Raw genomic sequence first — 22997 nt, 5'->3', positions numbered from 1 at the left:
TTTCCTTTCTCAGTCATTCATACATTCATTCATGTTTTTCCTGAATGCTTGCTATGGGCAAAGTGTTTTTCACTTCTCGCAGTGAAGCATAAGAAAGATAAGACATGGATGTGAGCCGTAAGGAGATTATGGCGTAATAGCAAACATAAGAGATGGATATAGACAGCCATGATAACAGAAGAATGTTGATTAAATGCCAAGAAAAGCAGCCGGTAATTTACTGTGTGAGTTCAGAGAAGGGGTCATATGGCTTTAGGGCGTTTCTGTGAGAAGGCATGATTAGTACCTGTAGGTTGTGCAGAGGGTGGCTCTCCCCAAGATCATGACTCGTATGCTGTGGATTAAAAATATAAGCTTTGGAGTTGGTAGGACCTTGGTTTGTATAAAGGCTCTGTTTTTTGTTTGGGGGCATTAGGAACATTCCTTCTGTAGGTCTCAGATTTTCTCATCTGAAAAGTGCAGATCTCTCCTCATTGGGTTACTGTGAAAATTGAACCTGAGAATATATGGATGGCATTTGGCACTTAACGTATATGTCTGTAATGACTGTTGCTGGTGATAGTGACACTGGTGTCACAGGTGCCTTAGGTTGCTGCCAGTTGCTGAATTGGAAGGCCCAGCTGATGGTACATCATGTATTTCGATCTGTCACATTTGGGGGAATATTTTTATTTTAATCTTATAAGGTCAATTTGTATGTTCAGAATATACAGTTATTGGGGAAACCAGGATAAATGATCCAAGTTGATACTATCTCATTGGATGCCAAATCTGATATCTGTATCTAATAAAACATAATGTTTGCTGCATTTATGCAAGTATCGTGTGTATGCATTAGGTATGTGTGTATTTGTGAGGTATTCTCCAGGTTTGAAAGATAAGCTGCTAATGAGATAATTTGTCATTTACAGGTCGGCGGAAGCAGAAGTGGGCTGTGGATCCAAGAAACACTGCGTGGAGTAATGATGACTCCAAGTTTGGCCAGAGGATGCTAGAGAAGATGGGGTGGTCCAAAGGAAAGGTATCTTGGAGAAGAGCAGAGAAGTTGGAGCCATGCAGAGAGATTTCAGATCAGGAGAATACATCTTCCTTAGGAGACTGGGAGAAATTTATTTTGGATCAATAAGGGATTTTGGAGAAATAATTAAATTATAATGACCTTGTGATGATAGAGTTAGAACTGAACATAAACGTCAGCTGTCTTTGTTTATTGTTTAACCTGCTGTGATTTTTATAAATGGTGCCTTTTAATTAGTTGCATTTGGAATCATACTTAACCATCAGAGTTTTATGTTGCTTAGAGTAAGATTTTATTCACCCTTAAAGCTAGACTACACATTTTCTCCTTTTTCTCACATTCCCTTTATTCCTGACTCAAGTAGGACTTCTGCTGATATCTCTGCACTTAAACGGTTCTTGTCAAGGTCTTTAAAGATCTTGCCAAATCCAGTGGATCCTTTTTTGTTCTCACATTACTTTATCCCTTAGCAGCATTGGATGTAATTGACTTGAAGTACCTTGAAATACCACTGTCTTGGCTTCCACAACACTGCCCTCTCCCGGTTTTTCGCTCTACCTTACCAGCCACTGCTAAATTTTTGTTGCTGGCTCTTCCTCCTCTAGACTTTTTTTTTTTTTTTTTTTCCTCCTCTAGACTTTTGAGCTTTGGAATTCCTTGGGGTTCAGCCCTAGGCCCTTCTCTGTCCTCATCTCAAGTAGATCATTTTTATTATAAAACTCTTGATCCTCCCCACCTCGCAAATCTTTTTCTTCTCAAGTTTTCCCCACTTTTGCAAATAGCACCCTATCAACTTACTCAAACCAGAAACCTGGGAGTCATGCTTGATTCCTTGACCTCTCTCACTTCCCGAATCCCCAGTCATTATTCCTCTCTATCCGGGGCCCCATCCTGGACCAACTGCCACCATTGCTTGCCCTGATCAACGCAGCAGCCTCTCAGCGGCCTCCCTGACTCCCTTCTTTTCCTCCTCTGGGCCATTTGCCATACAGCAGCCATAACGAGCTTTTAAAATACAGAAATTAGATCATGTCATTCCTTTGCTTACAAGTTCGGTGGTTTCCCATTGTTTTAAAAAATAATATCCAAATTCTCCCCATAACTTCCAAGGTCCTTAAGGTCTGGCCCCTTTGTATCATCTTATTTTGTCTCCATCCACTGTGCTGGAGCCACCTTGGGTGCCATTTAGTACACCAGGCGCTCTGGGACTCTTTACAGATGAGTGTTAATGATGCGGGGGACTTGGAGTCCCCTTCCTCAGTGTTGTTTTGTAAAATTACTTAAGGGAAAGCACCACAGACTCTAATGCCTCTGATGGGCTTCCATTAGTTTGGCAGTAGCGCTCCGCTTTTGAGCATCAGAGAAAGGCATGTTCTCCTTAGTGTTTCCGTGGTCCTTGAAGTGGGTCACAGGTTGAAGGATTGGCATTCATTATTGTAAGTGCATCCTTGGTATTACAGAATCTTGTAAGAATCCCTTAGACTGTGTCCTCTTTGAGGACAAGGATAATGCCTCCTAGATGTTTAGTGGTTAATCAAACAGTTGATGAAGGAAGAGAGGTATTTTTATACCTGATAAAAATGCTGAACTCTCTTTGTGTTTAATCTCCACAGGGTTTAGGAGCTCAGGAGCAAGGAGCCACAGATCATATTAAAGTTCAAGTTAAAAATAACCACCTGGGACTAGGAGCTGCGATCAGTAACGAAGTGAGCGACAGCGTCTGCTGGGGGTTTTCCTTGCATAATGGATATTTTTGTCAGTGTACAAAATTTAATCCAGTCAAACTGATTGATCAGTTTTAAGCTGTTCAAGCGTGTATCCTACATGTTTTAGATAACTAAGGAGCCCGTAACTAAGCTGCTGGGCGTCTGTAACGTGTCATCGTTTTGCCTCATTGCCCTACGGGATTCTTTACTTGCTTATGCATAAGAGATCCAAAGTAGCTTTATTGCTGAACTTTGCAAAAAGTATTTTTTTTTAAGAAATATTCATTTCAGGACAGCGAGGAATTTTCATCTTTACCTGCGTTGTAATATTAGCTTCTATTGTTAAAATTGGTGGCATTTCATTTTGGAAATACTGAAAGAAAGTGGTATTCTTTTCCTGTCCCGTTGTCTGTTTCTGACTGTTGGTGTATAGCACTTGAATTTATTCACATTTCCCCTTAAACACTGACACTTTGAAAATATGACCCTGTAATTAAAAGTTCATGGCTTACCCTGCCTTTCATTTTCAGTATCATTGCTCACTGTAGAAAGGATCTAAACCGAAAGCTTTGTTCTTACATTTTTGCAGCCAACAGAATCTGGTAGGAAATCTGGGGAATTACTTTAGGTAAACTGGGTTACATTGCTTAGTTCAATAGCTCAGAGTAGTGGACTGGAGCAGCTAAAATTGTTTGGGCTAACAGCTAAAATCTTAAACTACTAAAGGAAGAGTTTAACATATACATGTTGTCAAATCATCATGTTGTACATCTAAAACTAATATAATGTTATATGTCAACTATATCTCAATAAACTGGAAAAAAGTGGCGGGGGAATGTTCTATTTCTGAGGACAAAATCCAAGACCAGTACTTCAAAATGTTTGAAATGTCACACAATTACTAGATGGAATGTTTAGCAATATCGTTTATGTTCATCAATTAATAAACACACCTTGGACAATTTTAAAAAAAGAGTTTATGTAAGGTTGATTTTGAAGGTAGTTTTTGAGAGGTGGATATACAGATATACGTAACTTTTTAGGAGAAGCATTGCCCGGTAAACCTATTCAATATACCTTAACCTTAAGCATTCTTTAAAAAGTACGCATGAGGCAAGTTCCCGAATTGAAACCCTGCTCCCCGCAGGCTGATATTGTTTTGGAGACGTTCATTCTCTTTTAAAGCCAGGTCGTCTTTGTTATTGATGAGCTTGTTAACTGAGCGCCTTGTAAACGGGTGCTGACGGATTCAGGGGAGCTGGGGTCCTTCTCGCTCCCGTCCCCACTGCTGTTTTCTGAAATTGGGGTGGAAGCAAGCAAGCAGAATTGGGCAAAAGACTTTCAGGTCAATTGAGCAGAGGAGGGAGCCCTCAAATCTGCTGTCTCCCTTTGAGCTGCATAATTCCCCATAGTGAGAAAAAAAATATTTTATTTTGCTTTATTTTAACATTTAGCACACAGGTGGCCCGTTGTTTATTTGACTATAAGTTGACTTGATAAGTCATCTACATTTGAAATCAGGGCTTAAGCTTCCAAGATCCTCATTTTTAATAATGATATAGATAAATTACGTTTCAAATGTATACTATTCCTTTTTCATTCAAATTTATAAAATAATATTTTGGTGAAACATTTAAAAATTCACATTAACTACCAGATTTCCCTGATTCCAATATATATCTTATCTCAGCTTAGGTAAACTCCAGGCTTGTCTCTAATTGAGTTTTTGCTGTTTTCAGGACAACTGGATTGCTCATCAAGATGATTTTAACCAGCTTCTGGCTGAACTGAACACTTGCCATGGGCAGGAAACAGCAGGTAAGGAAACTTTGCTTTTTATCCATTAGGCTTATAGAAGACATAATCTCAACCTAAGATATTTTTATCAACTCTTTTTACTGTAAGCAGCCTATATCTGAAAGTTAATTGATTGTAGCTATCACAAATAGTCATTTCTGTTTATGTTTTAGGAGTATTCTCATTGAATTAACCTTAGTCATAAGCAAAAACTTTTTTCCCCTTAAGAGTTTGAGAATGACAAGATAAAGCTTTTATTCAGTTTACATTTCTCTGTTGCCTTTCCCTTATCCCAGCCTGACAATGTCCGGGGTCCCGCAGTTCCGGCCTTGGCCCTCTCTCATCTCTCCTTGGCCCTGGCTCTCTTCTTACGCCCTCCGGTCTCACGGGGCGATGTGTGGTGACCACTGCCACACTTCCCTCGACTCCTTCACCCTCTCTCCTGAACGCCCTGCTCAGTGTCTTCATTCAGGGTGTCGTCGACTCCTGGCACCCAGCAGGTCCAGACTCCAGTTATGTACCTCCCCCACCTGCACCCTGCAAACTGTTTGACACCCATACCCCACAGCCTGTTTTCTCCACCATCTTCCCCATTTCAGTTGATGTCAACTTCATCCTTCCAGCTGTTCCAGCCAAAGAACAGCTGTGTCCACTAGGAAATCTTGTTGGTTCTACCTTTAAAATATATTCAGACCCTGACTGCTCCATGTCACCTGCGCGGTAACCAGCATGGTCTGAGCAGCTGTTATCTCTTGTCTGGATTATTGCAGGCGCCTCTAAAGCCGGTTTTCTCCGCCATGGCACTGCTGACGTTCCGGGCTAGATAATTCTTTGCTGTGAGGCTCGTCGTGTGCATTTTAGGATGACGGGCAGCATCCCTGACCTCTACCCCCAAGATGCCACTAGCACCCCGTCCCCCTAGTTGTCGCAACCGGACATATCTCCAGATCGTGCCAAGTGTCCCCTGGGCAGAATGCCCGGACAGGGAGCTGCCGCTCTGACTTGATGTTTCTCTGTCGCGCGTGCACTCCTCCAGTGCGTTCTCAGCCTCACAGCCAGAGGGACGCTTCTAAAGTGCTGCTCCTGCTCGGAGCCCGCCGTTGGCTCCTCCTTTCTGCTCAGGATAAGAGCCGGAGCCCCTGCAGCGGGCTTGCAGCCCCACACAATATGGACCCTCTCCCTTTCTGACTTTGTCTCCTACCCTCCCCCTTCTTACCAGTTCCATCCTGACCACACCGACTCCTGTACTGGGTTCTGAATACACCAAGCGTGCTCCTGCCTTGGGGTTTCGCACTAGCTCCTCCCTCTCTCTAGAACACTCTTCCCCCAGGTAGCTTCTGTGCACCTTCTCAACAAGGTCCATACTCAGTTGCCAATTTAAAACTGCATCCTGTTCCTCAGTTCAGTTTTTGGAAGTCAATTGAAAATTGGTAAGAAATAGCAGCATGAGAATGTTATCGAGAAACGTGGAGTAAGGAAAATGATAAGAACCAGCTAAGAGTGCGGGGTCAGGGGACGGGGCAGGGAGTCACTGCACTTTTTGTTAACAGCTTTGTTGAGGTGTAATTCACATGCCATTACCATTCACCCATTTACAGTGTGCAGTTCAATGGCTTTTAGTATATTCAGAGTTGTCACCAGAGCCAATTATGAAACATTTCATCACCCCCAAAAGAAACTCTGTACCGAGTAGTATTCATTCCCCACTTCCCCCAACCACCCTAGGCAACCATTGATTTACTTTCTGTCTCTAAAGATTTGCCTATTCTGAAATCAAAACTGCAATGAGGTATCACCTCACACAGGTCAGAATGGCCATCATCAAAAACTCTACAAACAGTAAATGCTGGAGAGGGTGTGGAGAAAAGGGAACCCTCTTGCACTGTTGGTGGGAATGTAAATGGATACAGCCACTATGGAGAACAGTATGGAGGTTCCTTAAAAAACTAAAAATGGAACTACCATATGACCCAGCAATCCCACTACTGGGCATATACCCTGAGAAAACCATAATTCAAAAAGAGTCATGTACCACAATGTTCACTGCAGCTCTATTTACAATAGCCAGGACATGGAACCAACCTAAGTGTCCATTGACAGATGAATGGATAAAGAAGATGTGGCACATATATTCAGTGGAATATTACTCAGCCATAAAAAAGGAACGAAATTGAGTTATTTGTAGTGAGGTGGATGGACCTAGAGTCTGTCATACAGAGTGAAGTAAGTCAGAAAGAGAAAAACAAATACCGTATGCTAACACACGTATATGGAATCTAAAAAAAAAAAAAAAGTTTCTGAAGAAACTAGGGGCAGGACAGGAATAAAGATGCAGACATAGAGAATGGACTTGAGGACACGGGGAGGGGGAAGGGGAAGCTGGGACGAAGTGAGAGAGTGGCATGGACTTATATATACTACCAAATGTAAAATAGATAGCTAGTGGGAAGCAGCCGCATAGCACAGGGAGATCAGCTCGGTGCTTTGTGACCACCTAGAGGGGTGGGATAGGGCGGGTGGGAGGGAGACGCAAGAGGGAGGGGATATGGGGATATATGTATATGTATAGCTGATTCACTTTGCTATAAGGCAGAAACTAACACACCATTGTAAAGCAATTATACTCCAATAAAGATGTTAAAAAAAAAAAGAGATTTGCCTATTCTGGGCATTTCATATAAATGGAATCATGCAACATGGGTCTTTTGTGACTGGTTTCTTTCACTTAGCGTAGTGTTTTCAAGGTTCATCCTTGTTATAGCATGTATCAGTACTTCACTCCTTTTTATTGCCACATAAGAGTCCACTGTATGGATATTCTACGGTTTATCCGTTCATCAGTTGAAGGACATTGGGTTTTTTCCACTTTTTGTCTATCTTGAATAATGCAGCTTTGAACATTAGCATACAAGTTTTTGTGTGGACATATATTTTAATTTCTCTTGGGTTTATACTTAGAATGGAGTTGCTGGGTGATACCAGCAGTGTATGAGGGCTTTAATTTTTCTGTATCTCAGCCAACACTTTCTATTATCTGTCTTTTTGATTATAGCCATGCTAGTTGGTGGGAGTGGTATCTAAGTTTGGTTTTTTTTTTTTTTTTTTTTTTAAAGGTTAGACTTTATTTTATTGCCTAGATTCTATTTTTTTTTTAAATTTATTTATTTATTATTTATTTATTTTTGGCTGTGTTGGGTCTTCATTTCTATGCAAGGGCTTTCTCCAGTTGCGGCAAGCGGGGGCCACTCTTCATCGCGGTGCGCGGGCCTCTCACTATTGCAGTGTCTCTTGTTGCAGAGCACAGGCTCCAGACGCGCAGGCTCAGTAGTTGTGGCTCACGGGCCTAGTTGCTCCGTGGCATGTGGGATCTTCCCAGACCAGGGCTCGAACCCGTGTCCCCTGCATTGGCAGGCAGATTCTCAACCACTGCGCCACCAGGGAAGCCCTCTAAGTTTGGTTTTGATTTGCATTTCTGTAATGGCTAATGATGCTGAACATCTTTTCACATGATTATTGACCATTTGTGTGTCTTCTTTGAAGAAGTATCTATTCCGATTTTTTGCCCATTTTTAAACTGTGCTATGTGTCTTTATGGTTGACTTGTAAGGATTTTTAATATATTCCAGGTACAAGTCTTTTATCAGACATATGATTTGCAAATATTTTCTCCAGTTCTGTGGGTTGTCTTTTCACTTTCTTGAGGGTGTCATTTGAAGACTAAGGATACAGAAATAGATAAAAAGACTCATTCCCCCTGTGAAGAAACTTCAAATCTAGTGTGAGAGAAAGAAATGAAGTAAATACCAAAATAACTAGATTCCCCAATTTTTCTCAGTTCCTGAATAGTTGAGAGACAGTAGCAAAGATATGAGGGATTTATTTGAAAATTTATCCAAATCTCTTTGTTTCCTAAGCTTTTTCTTTCCCATCAGGTATTCATAAGTTTGCATTATTGATGACTTTAGGTGGCTTCTAATACACAGGTTTGGATACTGAATGTGCTGTTGGGTTTAATAAAGTAGACACGGCTGAAGAAAGTGTAGACCATAGATTAGAAGATAGTATCCATAATGCAGGTGTGAAAGACGAAACGATGGAAATATGGAATAGAAGTTTAGGTGGAGGATAAAGTGAGAAAATCTAATATCTAATAAAAGTTCAGCAGCACAAGAAGAGAGAGAATGGAACAGAGGCAAAATTTAAGGAGATAAGGGCTGAAGACTGCCTAGAACTGGTGATAAAGCAAATCCACAGATTCAGAAAATTGAGAGAATCCATGCAGATTACATTAAAAGTCTCTACTCGCAAATGTAATAACAGATGTGACAACATAGCATCATGGCAGAACAGCATACACACACACACACAAAAGAGAGAAGATTCTTAATGCAGCCAGAGACAATATGCTTATTATCTTCAAAGAAGCAACAGTTATATATGAAAGCAGAGTTCTTAACAATGGGAGCCAAAGACATTGGAGTAATATATTGAGGGAAATATAACTGGCAACCTAGACCTTTACATTCAGCAAATATGTCTTTCAAGAATAAATTTTCAGACAAAAAGTTTACCACCAGTAGGCCGTAAATGAAGGAAATTTTCAAGGATGTACATCCTTCAGTCAGAAGGAAAGAATACTTAAAACACTATCTGTAGTATCCCCAAACTGGCAATAACCCAGATGTCCGCCAACAATAGAATGGAAAAGTAGACTGCCACATTTGTAAGTACAAAGAAATGAAGAATAAAGTACAGTTACATGCGAGAGTATAGGGCAGGGTTTGGCAGACTTTCCACAAAGGGCCGGATAGAGATATTCTGCAGACCGAAGCGTCTCTATGACAACTACTTGGCTGTTGGAGTATGAAGGCAGCAAGAGATGATATATAAACAAATGGATGTGGCCATGTTCCCATAGAACTTTATTTACAAAAGCAGGTGGTGGGCCGGATTTGGTCCACAGGCTGTAGTTTGCTTCTGGTGTCGAAGACTCATTAACTCAATGCTGACTGAAAGAAGTGGGACACATAACATGCAGTGTGATTCCACTTACGTAGAACTTCACATGGAATGCAGAAATCTGGTATTTAGGTGCTAGACTTGGGTGGTAGAGTTACTTTGTTACTTTGTTATAACAAAGTTATTTTGTTATAACTTTGTTGTAAAGTTACTCGTGGTAGAAATGAGTACTCTACTATGAAAGTCACAGTAGTGATTCCCTTTGGGGAGGGGGCGGGGTTTGGGACGGAGAAGGGGCTCATGGGGAACTCCTGGGCTGATAGTCTTGTTCTGTTTCTTGACCCAGTTGGTAGTTACACAGGTATGTGAGTACATTGTGCTTTATGCACTTTCTATGGCTGTTACCCCTCTCCCCCCAGAATGGTTAAAACCAGAGCGAAAAGCAAGGGGAAGGGTGGTTATCCCAAAAATCATGGTAATGGTTACTGTTAGGACAGTGGTTCTCAACTGGGGATGATTTTGCCTCCCATGGGATATTTCACAATATCTGTGGACATTTTTGGTGATCACAACTCGGGGGATGTTCCTGACATCTGGTCAGGAGAGGCCAGAGATGCAGCTAAACATCCTATTGATACAATGCACAGCGCAGCTGTGTGTCTCCTCCTTGCCCTGAACAGATACTCATTCAGCCCCAAATGCAATAGTTCTGAGGCTGAGAACCCCTGTTATAGAAGGAGGAGGCACAGGGGTGCAGGATGCGTCTAGATGCAGGTAGTGTTCTGTTTCTAATCCTGGAGGTGGTTACGAGGGATTTGCTTTATAACTAATTGTACAGACTTCAAGTACTCCTATGTATGGTGATGTTTGTGGCGATGAGAGATTACTGAAAATTGCATGGGCCCTTTTCTGGAGGTAAAAACATGGCAAGTGTAATTTATGTCATGTTAAACTTGTAATGAAGGTTAACTAAAGAGTACAGATGCAACAATTTGAATATCAGGAATCAATGTCTACCTTAATGAAAATCTGGTGTTGTATAAATGGCCATCACTTTTCGTAAACAGGTTCAATGACATGATTAAGGTGTCAGACTTGAGGTGGCCTTTACTGTGACATCGTCATGGAGGCAGAAGCTCTTGAGTCTGGGTTCTTTTACCTAGAGGCATTCACAGGTTCGTTCTTTTTTTTTTTTATAAATTTATTTTATTTTTATTTATTTATTATTTTTGGCTGTGTTGGGTCTTCGTTGCTGCATGCGAGCTTTCTCTAGTTGCGGCGAGCAGGGTCTCTTTGTTGCGGTGCACGGGCTTCTTAATGTGTTGGCTTCGCTTGTTGCGGAGCACAGGTTCTAGGCGCGCAGGCTTCAGTAGATGCGGCACGTGGGCTCAGTAGTTGTGGCTCACGGGCTCTAGAGCGCAGGCTCAGTAGTTGTGGTGCACGGGTTTAGTTGCTCTGCGGCATGTGGGATCTTCCCGGACCAGGGCTCGAACCCATGTCCCCTGCATTGGCAGGCGGATTCTTAACCACTGTGCCACCAGGGAAGCCCCACATGTTCATTCTTGAACAGGGAAAATTCTCACCTTGTTTGGTATTATAACTTTCTCCTTTGATGTACTGAGTTAGAGAATACTTTGTAACTTTTCAGGTGATAGGGATGCCCAGAAATTATCACACCAGGATTCCATAAAGGAAGGAGCTATGAGATTCATTTTTGGAGCTGTGGAAAAGAGAAAGCAGATTTTTGAGCAGTTTGCTTTTGAGATTTGACAGTGATAGCTGGAAAGTTACTTTTTTCCAATTTGATAGTATCGTGATTACTGTTTGCTAACTGAGAAATGCCCTTGTAATAGCCATGAAAACCCTGGTTCGGGACAGGTCCCTTGGTGCTGATTGCCCAGGCTGAGCACAGTCACCGCAGCCGGGCCTTCCTGATGGATTCCCGCAAGGGCGGTCAGAGAAGTGTTGGCGTGCCTCGGGGAAGCCTGTGTTACTCGTCAGGAAGGTGGCGAGGGCACATCAGACCCCAGGGGGCGGTGCCTGTCCGTGTGCAGCCCCATCCACAGGCTCACCTGTGCAGGCTGAGTCTTTTTCTGCGGGAGGCATAGAGGTATAGTAAATCATTAACTGAGTTACTCATCTATAGGTTAACTTCCACCTCAAGACCACTAGAGGGTGCTGCACCCCTGTGGTAGGGACAGTGCTGTTCGCTCTGCCTCCGTCTCGCTCAGTACAGTCCAGCCTTCAGAATAGTCCTTTAACGGAAAAGCTGGCCAGGGAATGGATCTGGAGAGCTGAGATTATCTTTCTGCCAAGTCATCTTTGGTAAATACAGTATCTTCATCCAAATGAATTTTTGGTCTTATGACTTGAATTAAAGCTGACAAGCAGAAGACACAATAACCTAGTAACATATTTTTCTGGTATAATAATATTTTTAGTTCCTTAAGATTGCTTACCGAATCAACACAGTTTGCCTTTTAACTAAACAGAAATTCTATACTATCCTTTTCATAGAATCTTGCAAAGGTTCTAGAAATAACCCTTATTCCTTTGTGGGACACAAAAATCTCTATATTCTTTAAAATTTCATTTTTAAAAATTATCCTATCTCAATTAGTTACTCCCAGACTCAATTGAGCTTTTTGGTAGACTTATCTCATGGTTTTGAGAAATGCTTCTTACTTCTGTCAGGTATTTTGTCCCTTGTGATTTTAAATATCTTGGAAGTAACCTGGGATGCTGACAGCCTGTCACCCACAGAGGTGTGGTTCAGGACAGGCATCTTCAAGTAGCTTTGCTCCCAGGGCTCCTGAGGGAGTTTCGAGAAACAGTATAGCCTATCTCACAGTTTCAGATCGACATCTATAATGTTTTTAATCACAGCTCTAAATAGTTACAAAGAATATAATATCTGGCCTATTGAGAAAAGTGGCATTTTAAAATAAAAGCATTCCATGAGTCCCAAATGTATCCAGTGGATGTTCAATACCAGAGCAATTTGATATCCATGGTCACCTCTTTAGAAATAGAAAAGTAAGTCCTTTAATATTCAGAGATATTATGTTTCCTAGTTTCTTTTCCTCTGAAATATTTCCCTTGTATATATCCCATAATATGTTAATATATTTTTTTGCTTGAACTTTGAAAAATTCATTACCCTGTCATGTTTCTCTGCTACAAAACAAATACATATAAATTTTGGGTTTATTTCTAATAGCCCCAAGGCCTAAGGGTAAATACTTTTCCTTTGGATTAGGTTGCCTTTATTAATTAGTAGATTATAATGAACAAAACCAGGAAATATAAATTTTGATAATTATTAGAACAGTAAAACCTTTTTGGAAGTGCTGGGTTTGCGGCTTTGATTAAAAGACGCCTCCATGACGCCAGTACTGTGGCTTGTTCCTTATTGATCCTGGTGAGAGGAGAGCTGTGCTCCCCTTGTGTAAAGTGGGAGGAGGACGCAGGGGAGAAGCAAAGAAGAGGACCAGATGGATGCATCCACACAGAACAGAGCAGCTTTAGGAAAGCGTGTGTGTGGACAGCCAGGTAGAAACTGTCCCTCTAGGACGTGTCCGGGCTCGGGTTTGCTCTGGAAAGGCTGTGTGCTCGGAAGGTGGCAAAGCTCCCAGGGGGTTCTCACGTCCCCAGAAGTGTGAGCGCAGCTCCACTGGCACACAGTGTGGAGGTTAAGGATGTGTGCTCTCATGCAAATCTGCCTGGGTTCCACTTCCGTCATAGCCGCCTTGATGGGCCTTATTTTACCCCTCTTGCTTCAGTGTCCTGTGAAGTCGGTTTATTAATCATAGCAGCTACCTTCCAGGGTGGTTGCCGAGATGAAATACAGGATTGCATAGAAAGCTTATAGCCCAGCGCCTAGTACTTAATAAGCCTTCAATTGGTAAAAGCTACTTCAAGCTGATACTGTGCTTGGTAGTTTGTGTTTGGAACATCAAAATTGAGAATGCTATGTGCTATGTAGTGTTTGGCCACAAAAAAGAGCAGAAAGTTTCCTGGTGAGATGTTTTTGAAGAAGTCCCAAGCTGATCTTGGGAAGTGACCGCGGAGGAGAACGTTTCAGGCTGTTGATGTGATTAAGCTGCGCTAGGCATTGTCTGAAAGCTTAAAACATCTGCCTTTACATTGTTCAGAGCCTTGCTGTGTAATTTACACTTTGCTTTCAAAATGACTAATTTCCTGGGAGGGATTACAGTTAGCTAATGTGTTTAATGGACATGTGCTTGTTTTGCTTCACTACTAAGGTGAAAATTTCCTTTTTTCTCCTTTCTCTAACCTCGTATTTGTATTTCCTTATGACATAACCATAGGAAAATTCAGTCTCTTTTCTACCTATGACGTGCTCTTTCTGCTACTTAAACGTGACAAATAGATAAAGATGAGGGAACACAGGCAGCTACTGAGAATCCTGCCCCTGACTCTCACCCCGGATCTAGGTGCTCTGACATTTCAGGCAAAGGACTAAGGCTGCTTCCTGGCTCATGTTTTCCTGTTTTGTCAAAGGAGTAACCACCCGAGTTTATTCCTCCATGATTTGTTTTTGTTGTTGTTTTTGTCCTGAAAGGCGAGCCTCCAGTGAAATCTGGTGTTTGAGGCGGTGGCTCAGTGGCCAGCTCTGCTCCTTCACGCTCTACCCGATTATCTTCTCTGATCTGTTTTTGATGATCATTAATCTGTCTTACCTTTATTCACTTTTTAAAAGAACTTTTTGTTTGGAAACAATTGTAGACTTACAGGAAATTGCAAAAATAGTACTAGAAAGAGTCCTGAATACCATTCACCCAGTTTCCCCCAACGGTGACATCTAAGATAGCCGTAGCATAACAACAAAACTAGGAAATTGACACTCATGTTGACTAGTAACTAGAATGCAGACCTTATTCTGTTTTCACTATTTTTTTTAGCCTTCATTCGTGTGTGTGTATGTGTGTGTGTGTAGTTCTGTACAATTTTATCACATGTATAATTTCATGTAGCCACCACCACAATCAAGATATAGAATTGCTTCATCACCACAAAAGAGCTGCTTCATGATGCCTTTTTGTATTTACACCCACCTTCCACCCCTCCAACCTCCAAACTCCACTTTCATCTTTGTCCCTAGAAACCTTTCATCTGTTCTCCATCTCTGTAGTTTTGTCGTTTCAAGAATGTTATAGTCTAAGTGGATCACATAGTATGTAGATTGACCTTTTCATTTAAGCATAATGCCCTTGAAGTCCATCTAGGTTGTTGCACAGTATCAACAGCTCCTTCCCCTTTATTGTGGAGTAGTGTTCCCATATAAGGGAGTATCAGAATTTGCTCAGCCATTCACGCATTGAAGGAATTTTGGGTTAATTCCAGTATTTTACTATCACAGATAAAGCTATCATGAACATTCGTGTGGAGGTCTTTTGTGTGAACACAAGTTTTCATTTCTCTTCCTCCAGGATGTTATAAACTTCTGGAGAATAGCCCTGCCAGATCCATAGTACACAGTTTAAGAATATTTCTAATCATTTTTAGAGTTCAGTGATAAATAATAGGGCTCGTAGGATTTTATTTAAATAAGACTGTGTCACTGTAAGAGAATGAGAATGGAATGCAGAGAGTTTAATGTAATGCTTTTCATGCTTTTTTAAAAGACTCCTCAGACAACAAGGAAAAGAAATCTTTCAGCCTTGAAGAGAAGTCCAAAATCTCCAAAAACCGTGTTCATTATATGAAATTCACAAAAGGTAAAATTAAGCGTTTCTTTACTTGTTTGAAATCTCTGTGTTCACACTGGATTTCTTAAAGCAGTTTTAGCTCTTCACCAGCATCACTTGTTTTACTTACAAGATGGGGAAGGAGGGCCGCGCTGACTGGATTGATCTAAAGCAGCGCTGACGTTTCAGCTCTTGCTGTGAGTCACCGGGGGTCTTGTTAGGATGCAGATGCAGACTCATTCGTTCTGAGGTGGGCCCCAGATTCGGCTTTAGCCTATGTACAAGTCCTTTGGTAAAAAGCTGAGTGTGGAAGCTAACATGCTGTTTAGAGGAGAAAAGGGATTTTATGTGGCTAGATCAGAAAATTTTAATTTATCGCTCAACACTTTTAGTTACATTTTCCTGTTTTTCAAAGCTTAATGTTGGTGTTGAACAGCTCCTAAAATGTGCAAATTTAGAGAATTATGTGCCATGTTGAGATCTCCAGTATGAGAAATCTCACTCCCGAGTTGACTCTTCTATTATTCCACACCGTTTCTGTGTTTCATGTAGTGTTAACTTAGGTGTTCCATGGTCATTGCAAAAATAGTGTTAGAAAACATGTCTTCCTTCATCACCACCTCCCCACTCCCTTCCCAGTGCTGTACCTACACGGTCAGTCGTGGGTGCAGGTGTCCTCTTTAACCACTAGGTGGCAGTCTTGTATTGGAAAGAAACCATTTAACTTGCACTCATCAACTCTCCAGATGTTTTCCCATGGAACAGTGTTGTGTGCTGTGTACTTTTCAGGCACAAAACGTTATTTATTACATTAATATACTTGAAGTGTAAGTATGATAACTGTGTCATCTAGTCACCATTTGATGGTTCGTCTGTGGGAGAGTGGACGTATGTTTCTACCTCTGTATGCCAGGAAAAGCACGTGTCTTTGCTTTAGTCTCGTTGGCATGATTGAGAATTCCCTGACACCTAGAACCCTGCTGAATAGCAGTGGGCACTGGAATTCCCACTACTCTAAACTGTTGTTGGTGGCTCTCATGTGGAGCCAGGACCCCAAAAGGTAGACTGGGTTCGGTTTGAGGGAGGGCTCATGGCAGAGCTGAAGGGAGGAGAGAGCCGATTAGCTTCGGGGACGCGTGCAGGGAGAGACGGGGCTCCCCCTTCCCTGGCCCGGCAGCTATGGCTTGTCTGGCTCGTCGTGTTAGCCTCTCTTCTTTCTGTCAGGGTGGAACCTTCTTTGTCGTTCTCCTGTATGGCTTCTGAGCAGGCTTCCTCTCCACCCCTGACCTGCTGCACGACAGAAAACAATCCTTGTTGGCCCCTCTGTCCTTGTCGGGAGAGGCTAAATGGTCACTTCATGCCCAACCCCTTAAATATCCCTCCTCATTAGACCCTATAGGAAAAAAAAAAAAAAAAAATAGACACAGCGGGGGGGTGCTGAGCAAACATGAAATTAAAAGTGCGCTGTGACTTTTGGGTAGTACGGCAGCCTTTTAAGCTTTGACTTTTGGGAATAGAATCTTCTCATTTTCCTTTAGTACCTGACTACATGCATGATTTCATCTGAAGCATTTGCTGAAGCCGGGATAAACCTCTTTAATCTACTTTAATCTAATGGATGCCGGGAGTATCTCCTTTCTGTTTCTAGTTAAGCCACCCCCTTGCCAGGTGACCCTATCAACCTGCTTGGTGTGTTGTGCTTTCCTTTTCTCTCTTTTAAAATGAGGTTTGCTTATTTATTGGGGAGCAGGGGGCATTGGTATGCAGGGAAGGTAATTCAACATATATTGTCACAAAGGTAGCAGGGAAGATTGAGTGGAAAATAGAGGAATTGCAGATTGGGAATAAATAGAAAAGATAGAGGGAGGCAGAAATCCAGGTAGTGAGGAAAATAATCATTTACCGTCCATCTCAGCAATCCACAATGAAAGTTTATTTTTATTTACTTATTTATTTTTAATTTAATTAATTAATTTATTTGGCCGTGCCGCGTGGCATGTGGGATCTTAGTTCCCTGACCAGGGATCGAACCCATGCCCCCTGCAGTGGAAGCGCCTCCGTGCTGGACCACTGGACCGCCAGGAAGTCCCCCAAACGTTTATTTTAAAGTTCTTTAACTTACTGAAAGAAATCTTTCCTTGTAGAGCAGCTGTTGTCACTGGATGTGAATGATAAACTCTCAGTTTCCTCCAAGGAGGACTATCTTAGGCCACAGGAAACTGGATTCTGGCCATGACTGTCTCATACAAATCACTTAACCTCTTCCCTTCTTTTAGCCTCAGTTTCCATTTTTGTGAAATGAAAGATTTTTAAGTCATTGTTGGGTTCTAAAATAGGTTGTGCTTTAGAACTTACCAGAAATGATGCCGTTGTGTGGACATTTTGATTGTTCAGCATAGTGGATGATAAGGATTTTTGCCCGTGGGTATGCTCATAGTTACAGTAACTAACTCACTTATTAAATGAGGGTGATTCATACTGTAAGTCCATCTATGGTCCAGGAAACTAAAACATGGAAAGACGGCCTTTTGTTTAGCTTGGTGTGAAGAGTGAAGATAAAAATTTCACTTCAGAGAGATGACAGTAGCAAATAGCATTGTAAAATTTGTTACTGCCTAAATATTGGCTGTAGCATTTTAGTTCTGATACGTAATTATTCCTTTCTCTAGTCCTAAGTTTATAATTTAAATTTGACATCATTTATTACATAATTTCAAAATGTTAATTTCATCCATATTTGTTTAAAAGCCTAACTTCAACAGTGGTTTCTTTTAATTTGAAAATGTTTGGCAAGGCCCTATCTGCAGAGGAAAAAAAAATAGGGAAAATATACATTTCTCCAAAGCCGTTTTCGAGGTTTTTAATATTATACAGTGAGAAGTTGTCCAGAGAGCATTGCTTGTTGCTCCCAGTCATGCAGTGGGTGGGTGGAAGGTTGTGTACGCTGTACTTGTGTGGCTTCACTGAGGTAACTTATCCAGGCTTCTTACTCCTGTGACAATTTGTGACACCTCACTTCTTAGACAAGGGAACTACGCTCGTGGCGCGTGTCCCCGCGGCCGGCCGGCGTCTGGCCTGGGCGTGGACTGCGGTGTCCTGGCCAGGCTGGCTCCCTGGGTCGGGCTCGGGGGAGGGTGTTCCCGCTCCTCTTCTGCCTCTGGCTCTTTTCACATTTACCTGTGAAGTAGCGCCACTGCAGGCTTTTAAAAAGTTCCGCCTGTCTTATTATTGGTTGTGAGGGTCTCACCTATTTCACCCCCTGCTCTGATTCTCTCAGGTTTCCTGATTTTCTCACATTATTACCCTTTCAGTGAAGTTTCCTTAATCTCCTGTCCTAGGCTTATTATCAGTCCTATGTGTTTTCATTAAAAAACAAAAACAAAATATAATATCGTTTGTTTTATCCTTCTTGATTGGGGAATGCAAATACATTTTCTAAGCAAGTGAAGCTACCTACGTAACCCTTCAGTGTTTTTTATTTAACAAACATATTTCTCAAACCTGCATTTCCTTACCCTTGCCCCTTTACTCTGAGTAGAAAAACTCCGTTTTTTGAGTCCTGGATATAATACAGTGCTATAATACAGTTTTCGCCTTAGCACTTGTTGGGCTCTATGTGACTTTTGTCCTTAAACTAAGAGGTTCCAAATTTCCATGATTATTAAGTTCTTACGTTTATGTTTTATCATTTTATTTGCTTCCCATATGGACTTCTTGGTGTTGTAAGGGTGTCTGGCTGCGGTCATGTTCCTCTCTTCCAATTTGCTGCACTGATAGACAGGAACACCTGCTAATCCTCATGATTAGAAAAACAGCTAAAATGATCATAAATAAAGTGCTGTTCTCTGAAAGTATCAGATCATCCTTTCATGGACTTTGTTACATCAGCTTGGCTACTAGAACCTTTTTTCCTTGGTTCTTGAAATGTTACGGCCAACTGAAGACTGGTAGATAAATAAACCAAATCCAGGCAGATAACATATACTTCCTATTCTGTTCAATTTTTGGATTGTCATTTTCTCTAAGAGACAAGTTTATCAACGGTATTTGCTGTGATTTGACCGTCATTCAGAACTGAGGCCAGTAACTTTCAGACTCATTTTTAATATGTATATTTTATTTGAAACTGGCCATAATTTTATAACATTTATAAACTATTCAGCCAGGACCATTAACTAATAACTATTTCAACATCACTTCCATCTTCACAGTTTTATCTACCTTTAAGTTCCTTTCCATTGGTCTCTGTTAATTCTTCCCTGTGCTTTGTTTTCCAGATCAAATCCAGAGCAAGGCCTGTAACAATCCTGGTTTCTACATTTACTTAAGTGAACTTTGCTAAAGGATAGACATTTCTGATACGAGAACCCATCACCAAAACTTTAGAAACACTTGTGCCTTCATTGGTACATTCTCTACTAGCTTGACAGCTTTCCCTTTGATTCTAGATTTGTTTTTCATCACTGCGTGTTCATGTTTTGACATCCTGTTTTAGAATTGTCATCTTGCATGTACCCTCCCTTCCTTAATCCCTCCAGCATTCCTTTTAGTTCAGTTGCTGTAAAAGAGATTGTCATTTGCATTTCTTGTAGGGTATCTGTTCCATTTCAGGAGCTAGCTTAGGGATGGGTGGCTGTGCCACGTATTTTGAACTCAGTACAACTCCTTTTTCTGAACTAGAAACTGCCACCCGAATGTGCTCTGCTGTGCAGAATGGGTTCTGCTGAGGGCAAAGCTTGGAATAGATCTCAGACCTCATGAACGTTGCCCACTTCTCCCCGCCAGTTTTATTCCCCACTTTTCTGGTTCGTTTTCTGAGTTCCCATCTGGGATAGGCTTCATTTTGCTCTTGAGTAGCTTTCCTTTGGGGTCTTCTGTCTGGGTTCTACGTAATAACCAGGTAGAACCAGGAAGCTTCATTTATTTCCAGCTCAGGAAGAGAGGCGAGAGCAGCACAGAGCCATGCACGAGCCTGTCCTTCTGGCAGGAACAGGTTGCACTGACCGGACCCATGAGTCTGGCACTGCAGCCTAGGAAACTGGTTTTGGCGCCTGGTTTTGCATTAAATCGAAGGGTGTTTCTTTTTTTAATTTCATGGAGTCACTGAGCAATATCATATTTGAATGCCCCAGTGATAGTCAGTGAACTAGAACCCTTCTGGGTCATGACGGTACTTTGCCAAGTCAGTTTGCTGCCGGAAACCAAGAAGATAAGTGGGTCTGTGACAGTGGAACTCAGGCTTCCAACTCAGAACAAAGACTCTGGTGTCTAACCCAGAGCCTCACTCCCCCAGAGCCTCAAGACTTCATATGTAGTAGTTACATTTTAGAATACATTTACCATGAAGTTGACAAATGGGACTAGATTTGGTCCGCTGCTCACAGGGTATTATTGGTAGAAGTGGAAATTCCGTAGAAGTGAATTTTAAATTAGTTGGTTTGTGGGTTTGAAATTAAGTTAAAGAGTTTAGGGTTTTTAATAAGAATCAAGGATCCTTTGGGCGCTGTTTTTGCCAGAAGCCATTTAATTTCCGACTCTTATTATGTATCCTTTTATTTTAAAATGATATAGCTATTACAGTAAAAAAATTTAAAGAGAAAAATCTGAAACCCTTTCACCCCAATGCAACGAATTTTATTTGCATTTATTAAAAAGAATTTCAGGGGCTTCCCTGGTGGCGCAGTGGTTGAGAGTCTGCCTGCCGATGCAGGGGACACGGGTTCGAGCCCTGGTCTGGGAGGATCCCACATGCCGCGGAGCGGCTGGGCCCGTGAGCCACAATTACTGAGCCTGCGCGTCTGGAGCCCCTGCTCCGCGGCGGGAGAGGCCGCGATGGTGAGAGGCCCGCGTACCGCGATGAAGAGTGGCCCCCGCTTGCCGCAACTAGAGAAAGCCCTCGCACAGAAACGAAGACCCAACACAGCCAAAAATAAATAAATAAATAATTAAAAAAAAAAAAAAAAAAAAAAAGAATTTCATTCATTCAATTAATTATTGAGCTTCTATGTGTCAAATGCAGTATGTTCTCATTCCTGTGCTCATATGGGGTTTTGGAGCTATGTTTCTTAGCAGCATTTTTTTTATCCTGCATTTCATAATCCTAAGTATGTAGCTTATGTCTCCTTGAAGTAAACGGGATCTGTTTTCTAAGTGGGGAGCCCAGAGGCCCAGAAATCATACCTTGAAGGCATACCAGTAGTAGAGCTGCTTTAGATTTGAGCTTTCCTCTCGATCTCCATGCTCAGGGCTGTTCTAACATTAAGAGAAAGTCAAGGGTTCTGGTTCACTTATTTGATTTTTAAGTGATTTTTAAATTTATTTAATTGCAGTAATCTGTGAAGGGGAAACAGAAGGTCAGTAGTTTACAAAATTGTTTATTTCTTTTCCAAAACCCATCTTGCTTTCAGGAGTTTCATAGTTTATATTTGTATTCCTTATTTTAGAAAGAATGTATTACTGAAGGCATCATGTTTTTCTAGGGAAGGATCTCTCATCTCGGAGCCAAACAGATCTTGACTGCATTTTTGGGAAAAGACAGAATAAGAAGACTCCCGAGGTATTAAACCACATACGATTGATTTTTCAACGGTGTAGAGAACTATGTATATTTATTACTGATAGTACTTTCCAGACAAAGTTACCAAAAAAAACTTCTAGAGGCTTCATACAAAGGCTAAATGGTATCCTCTTAATAGTAATACTTGATAGATGATATGTATTATAAGGAACTTTAAAAAGAATGTGTGTTATCTGGGGTTTTTTCCTTCCTGGTGTGAGGACTAGACTACCTCCGGGAAGAATGCCTGTTGCTGATAGATTCCAAGGGGCCAGCGTCTCTCCCATCTGCACGAGAGAGGGAGGCGTTGCAGGCAGCGATTTTGCCCGCTTTGCTCAGACTGCGTAGCTCTCTGGAGTATTGGCTGTGGGGAAGACTGTCAGACTCACGCTCCGTCCTGGGCTCTTCCACTTGAAAAGCATTTTGAGACAGTGTTGGATCGGAATGGAGAATCTGGAAGGGATTTAGATGTGGTATTTCCTCCATTGTACAATATTGTTTGTTTCAAAACTAGAAGACAAGAATCGAGTGACTAAACTGTACCCTGAATGGGGTGCATCCAGAATTCATGATCCTAACTATTAAATTGGGCTCTGTAATACAGCACAAAGTTCTTTGTGCCATTTCCAACTGTAAGAGACAGCCCTGCATGTCGTTTGGATATCAGAATATTAGGATTCTTAGAATATGCGTTTCTGGAGATAATGGGATAAAAATATTTAAAATTGATCTTATTGATATCTATGAAAATCTGAAATATATGGTTGCTCTCACTAGCTATGGTAACTATCACTCAACTAATCTGATGTGTCATACTCACGTTCCTTTATTGGTTCCTAGTCAAGGCCCTGATGACTACAGAGCAAAAAAGACGTGTTTCATTTATTTCTGACATTTCTCCTGACTGTCAGAAAATTTTCCAGGATGGTAGCTATTTGTTACTTAATATAATTTTCAAAGACTTCAGAATTACCAGTTATTGGAAATTTTGTTTGGTGACTTCCTTTGTAGGTTAGGACCAAACTCCTAGTCTTTCAGCACTTTTCTGCCCCCGCATGTGTAGCTGTGAGGACAGAGGAGGCAGGCCTGGGCCCCGGGGCCTGCTGAGCGGCAGTGCCTGCAGCTCTGCTGAGTTACGTCCAGGCAGGTGGGTGGGTCATGAGGGAGGGGGCGTCCTGACTTCAGGCTGCGCTGGATGCTTCATTCGCAGGAGGCTGTTCAGGGTCATCAGACAACCCAGCTTCTGGTCA

The 22997-nt window shown here is 41.7% G+C and overlaps 1 protein-coding gene and 1 long non-coding RNA gene across 4 annotated transcripts in view; both read left to right on the top strand.

Moving 5' to 3' along the window:
* PINX1 (PIN2 (TERF1) interacting telomerase inhibitor 1) overlaps positions 1-22997 on the top strand; it is an 81057-nt gene that overhangs the window by 3529 nt on the left and 54531 nt on the right. For 2 of the 3 annotated variants that reach the window (XM_082469020.1, XM_082469022.1), the window contains exons 2-6: positions 912-1021; positions 2632-2724; positions 4464-4542; positions 15129-15221; positions 21671-21747. In XM_082469020.1, the coding sequence (XP_082325146.1) occupies positions 912-1021; positions 2632-2724; positions 4464-4542; positions 15129-15221; positions 21671-21747 (452 nt within the window). The remainder of the gene's footprint in view (positions 1-911; positions 1022-2631; positions 2725-4463; positions 4543-15128; positions 15222-21670; positions 21748-22997) is intronic. The other variant, XM_082469021.1, reaches the window with a different exon arrangement.
* On the top strand, positions 4553-8822 carry LOC309664124. The gene is made up of 2 exons (XR_014265636.1): positions 4553-7594; positions 7965-8822. It is a non-coding gene; the product is annotated as an uncharacterized lncRNA (long non-coding RNA).

This window comes from Balaenoptera physalus, assembly GCF_965194825.1.
Source record: "Balaenoptera physalus genome assembly, chromosome: 7".
Taxonomy (NCBI): Eukaryota; Metazoa; Chordata; class Mammalia; order Artiodactyla; family Balaenopteridae; genus Balaenoptera; species Balaenoptera physalus.
This window is presented reverse-complemented; position numbering and strand designations above follow the sequence as displayed.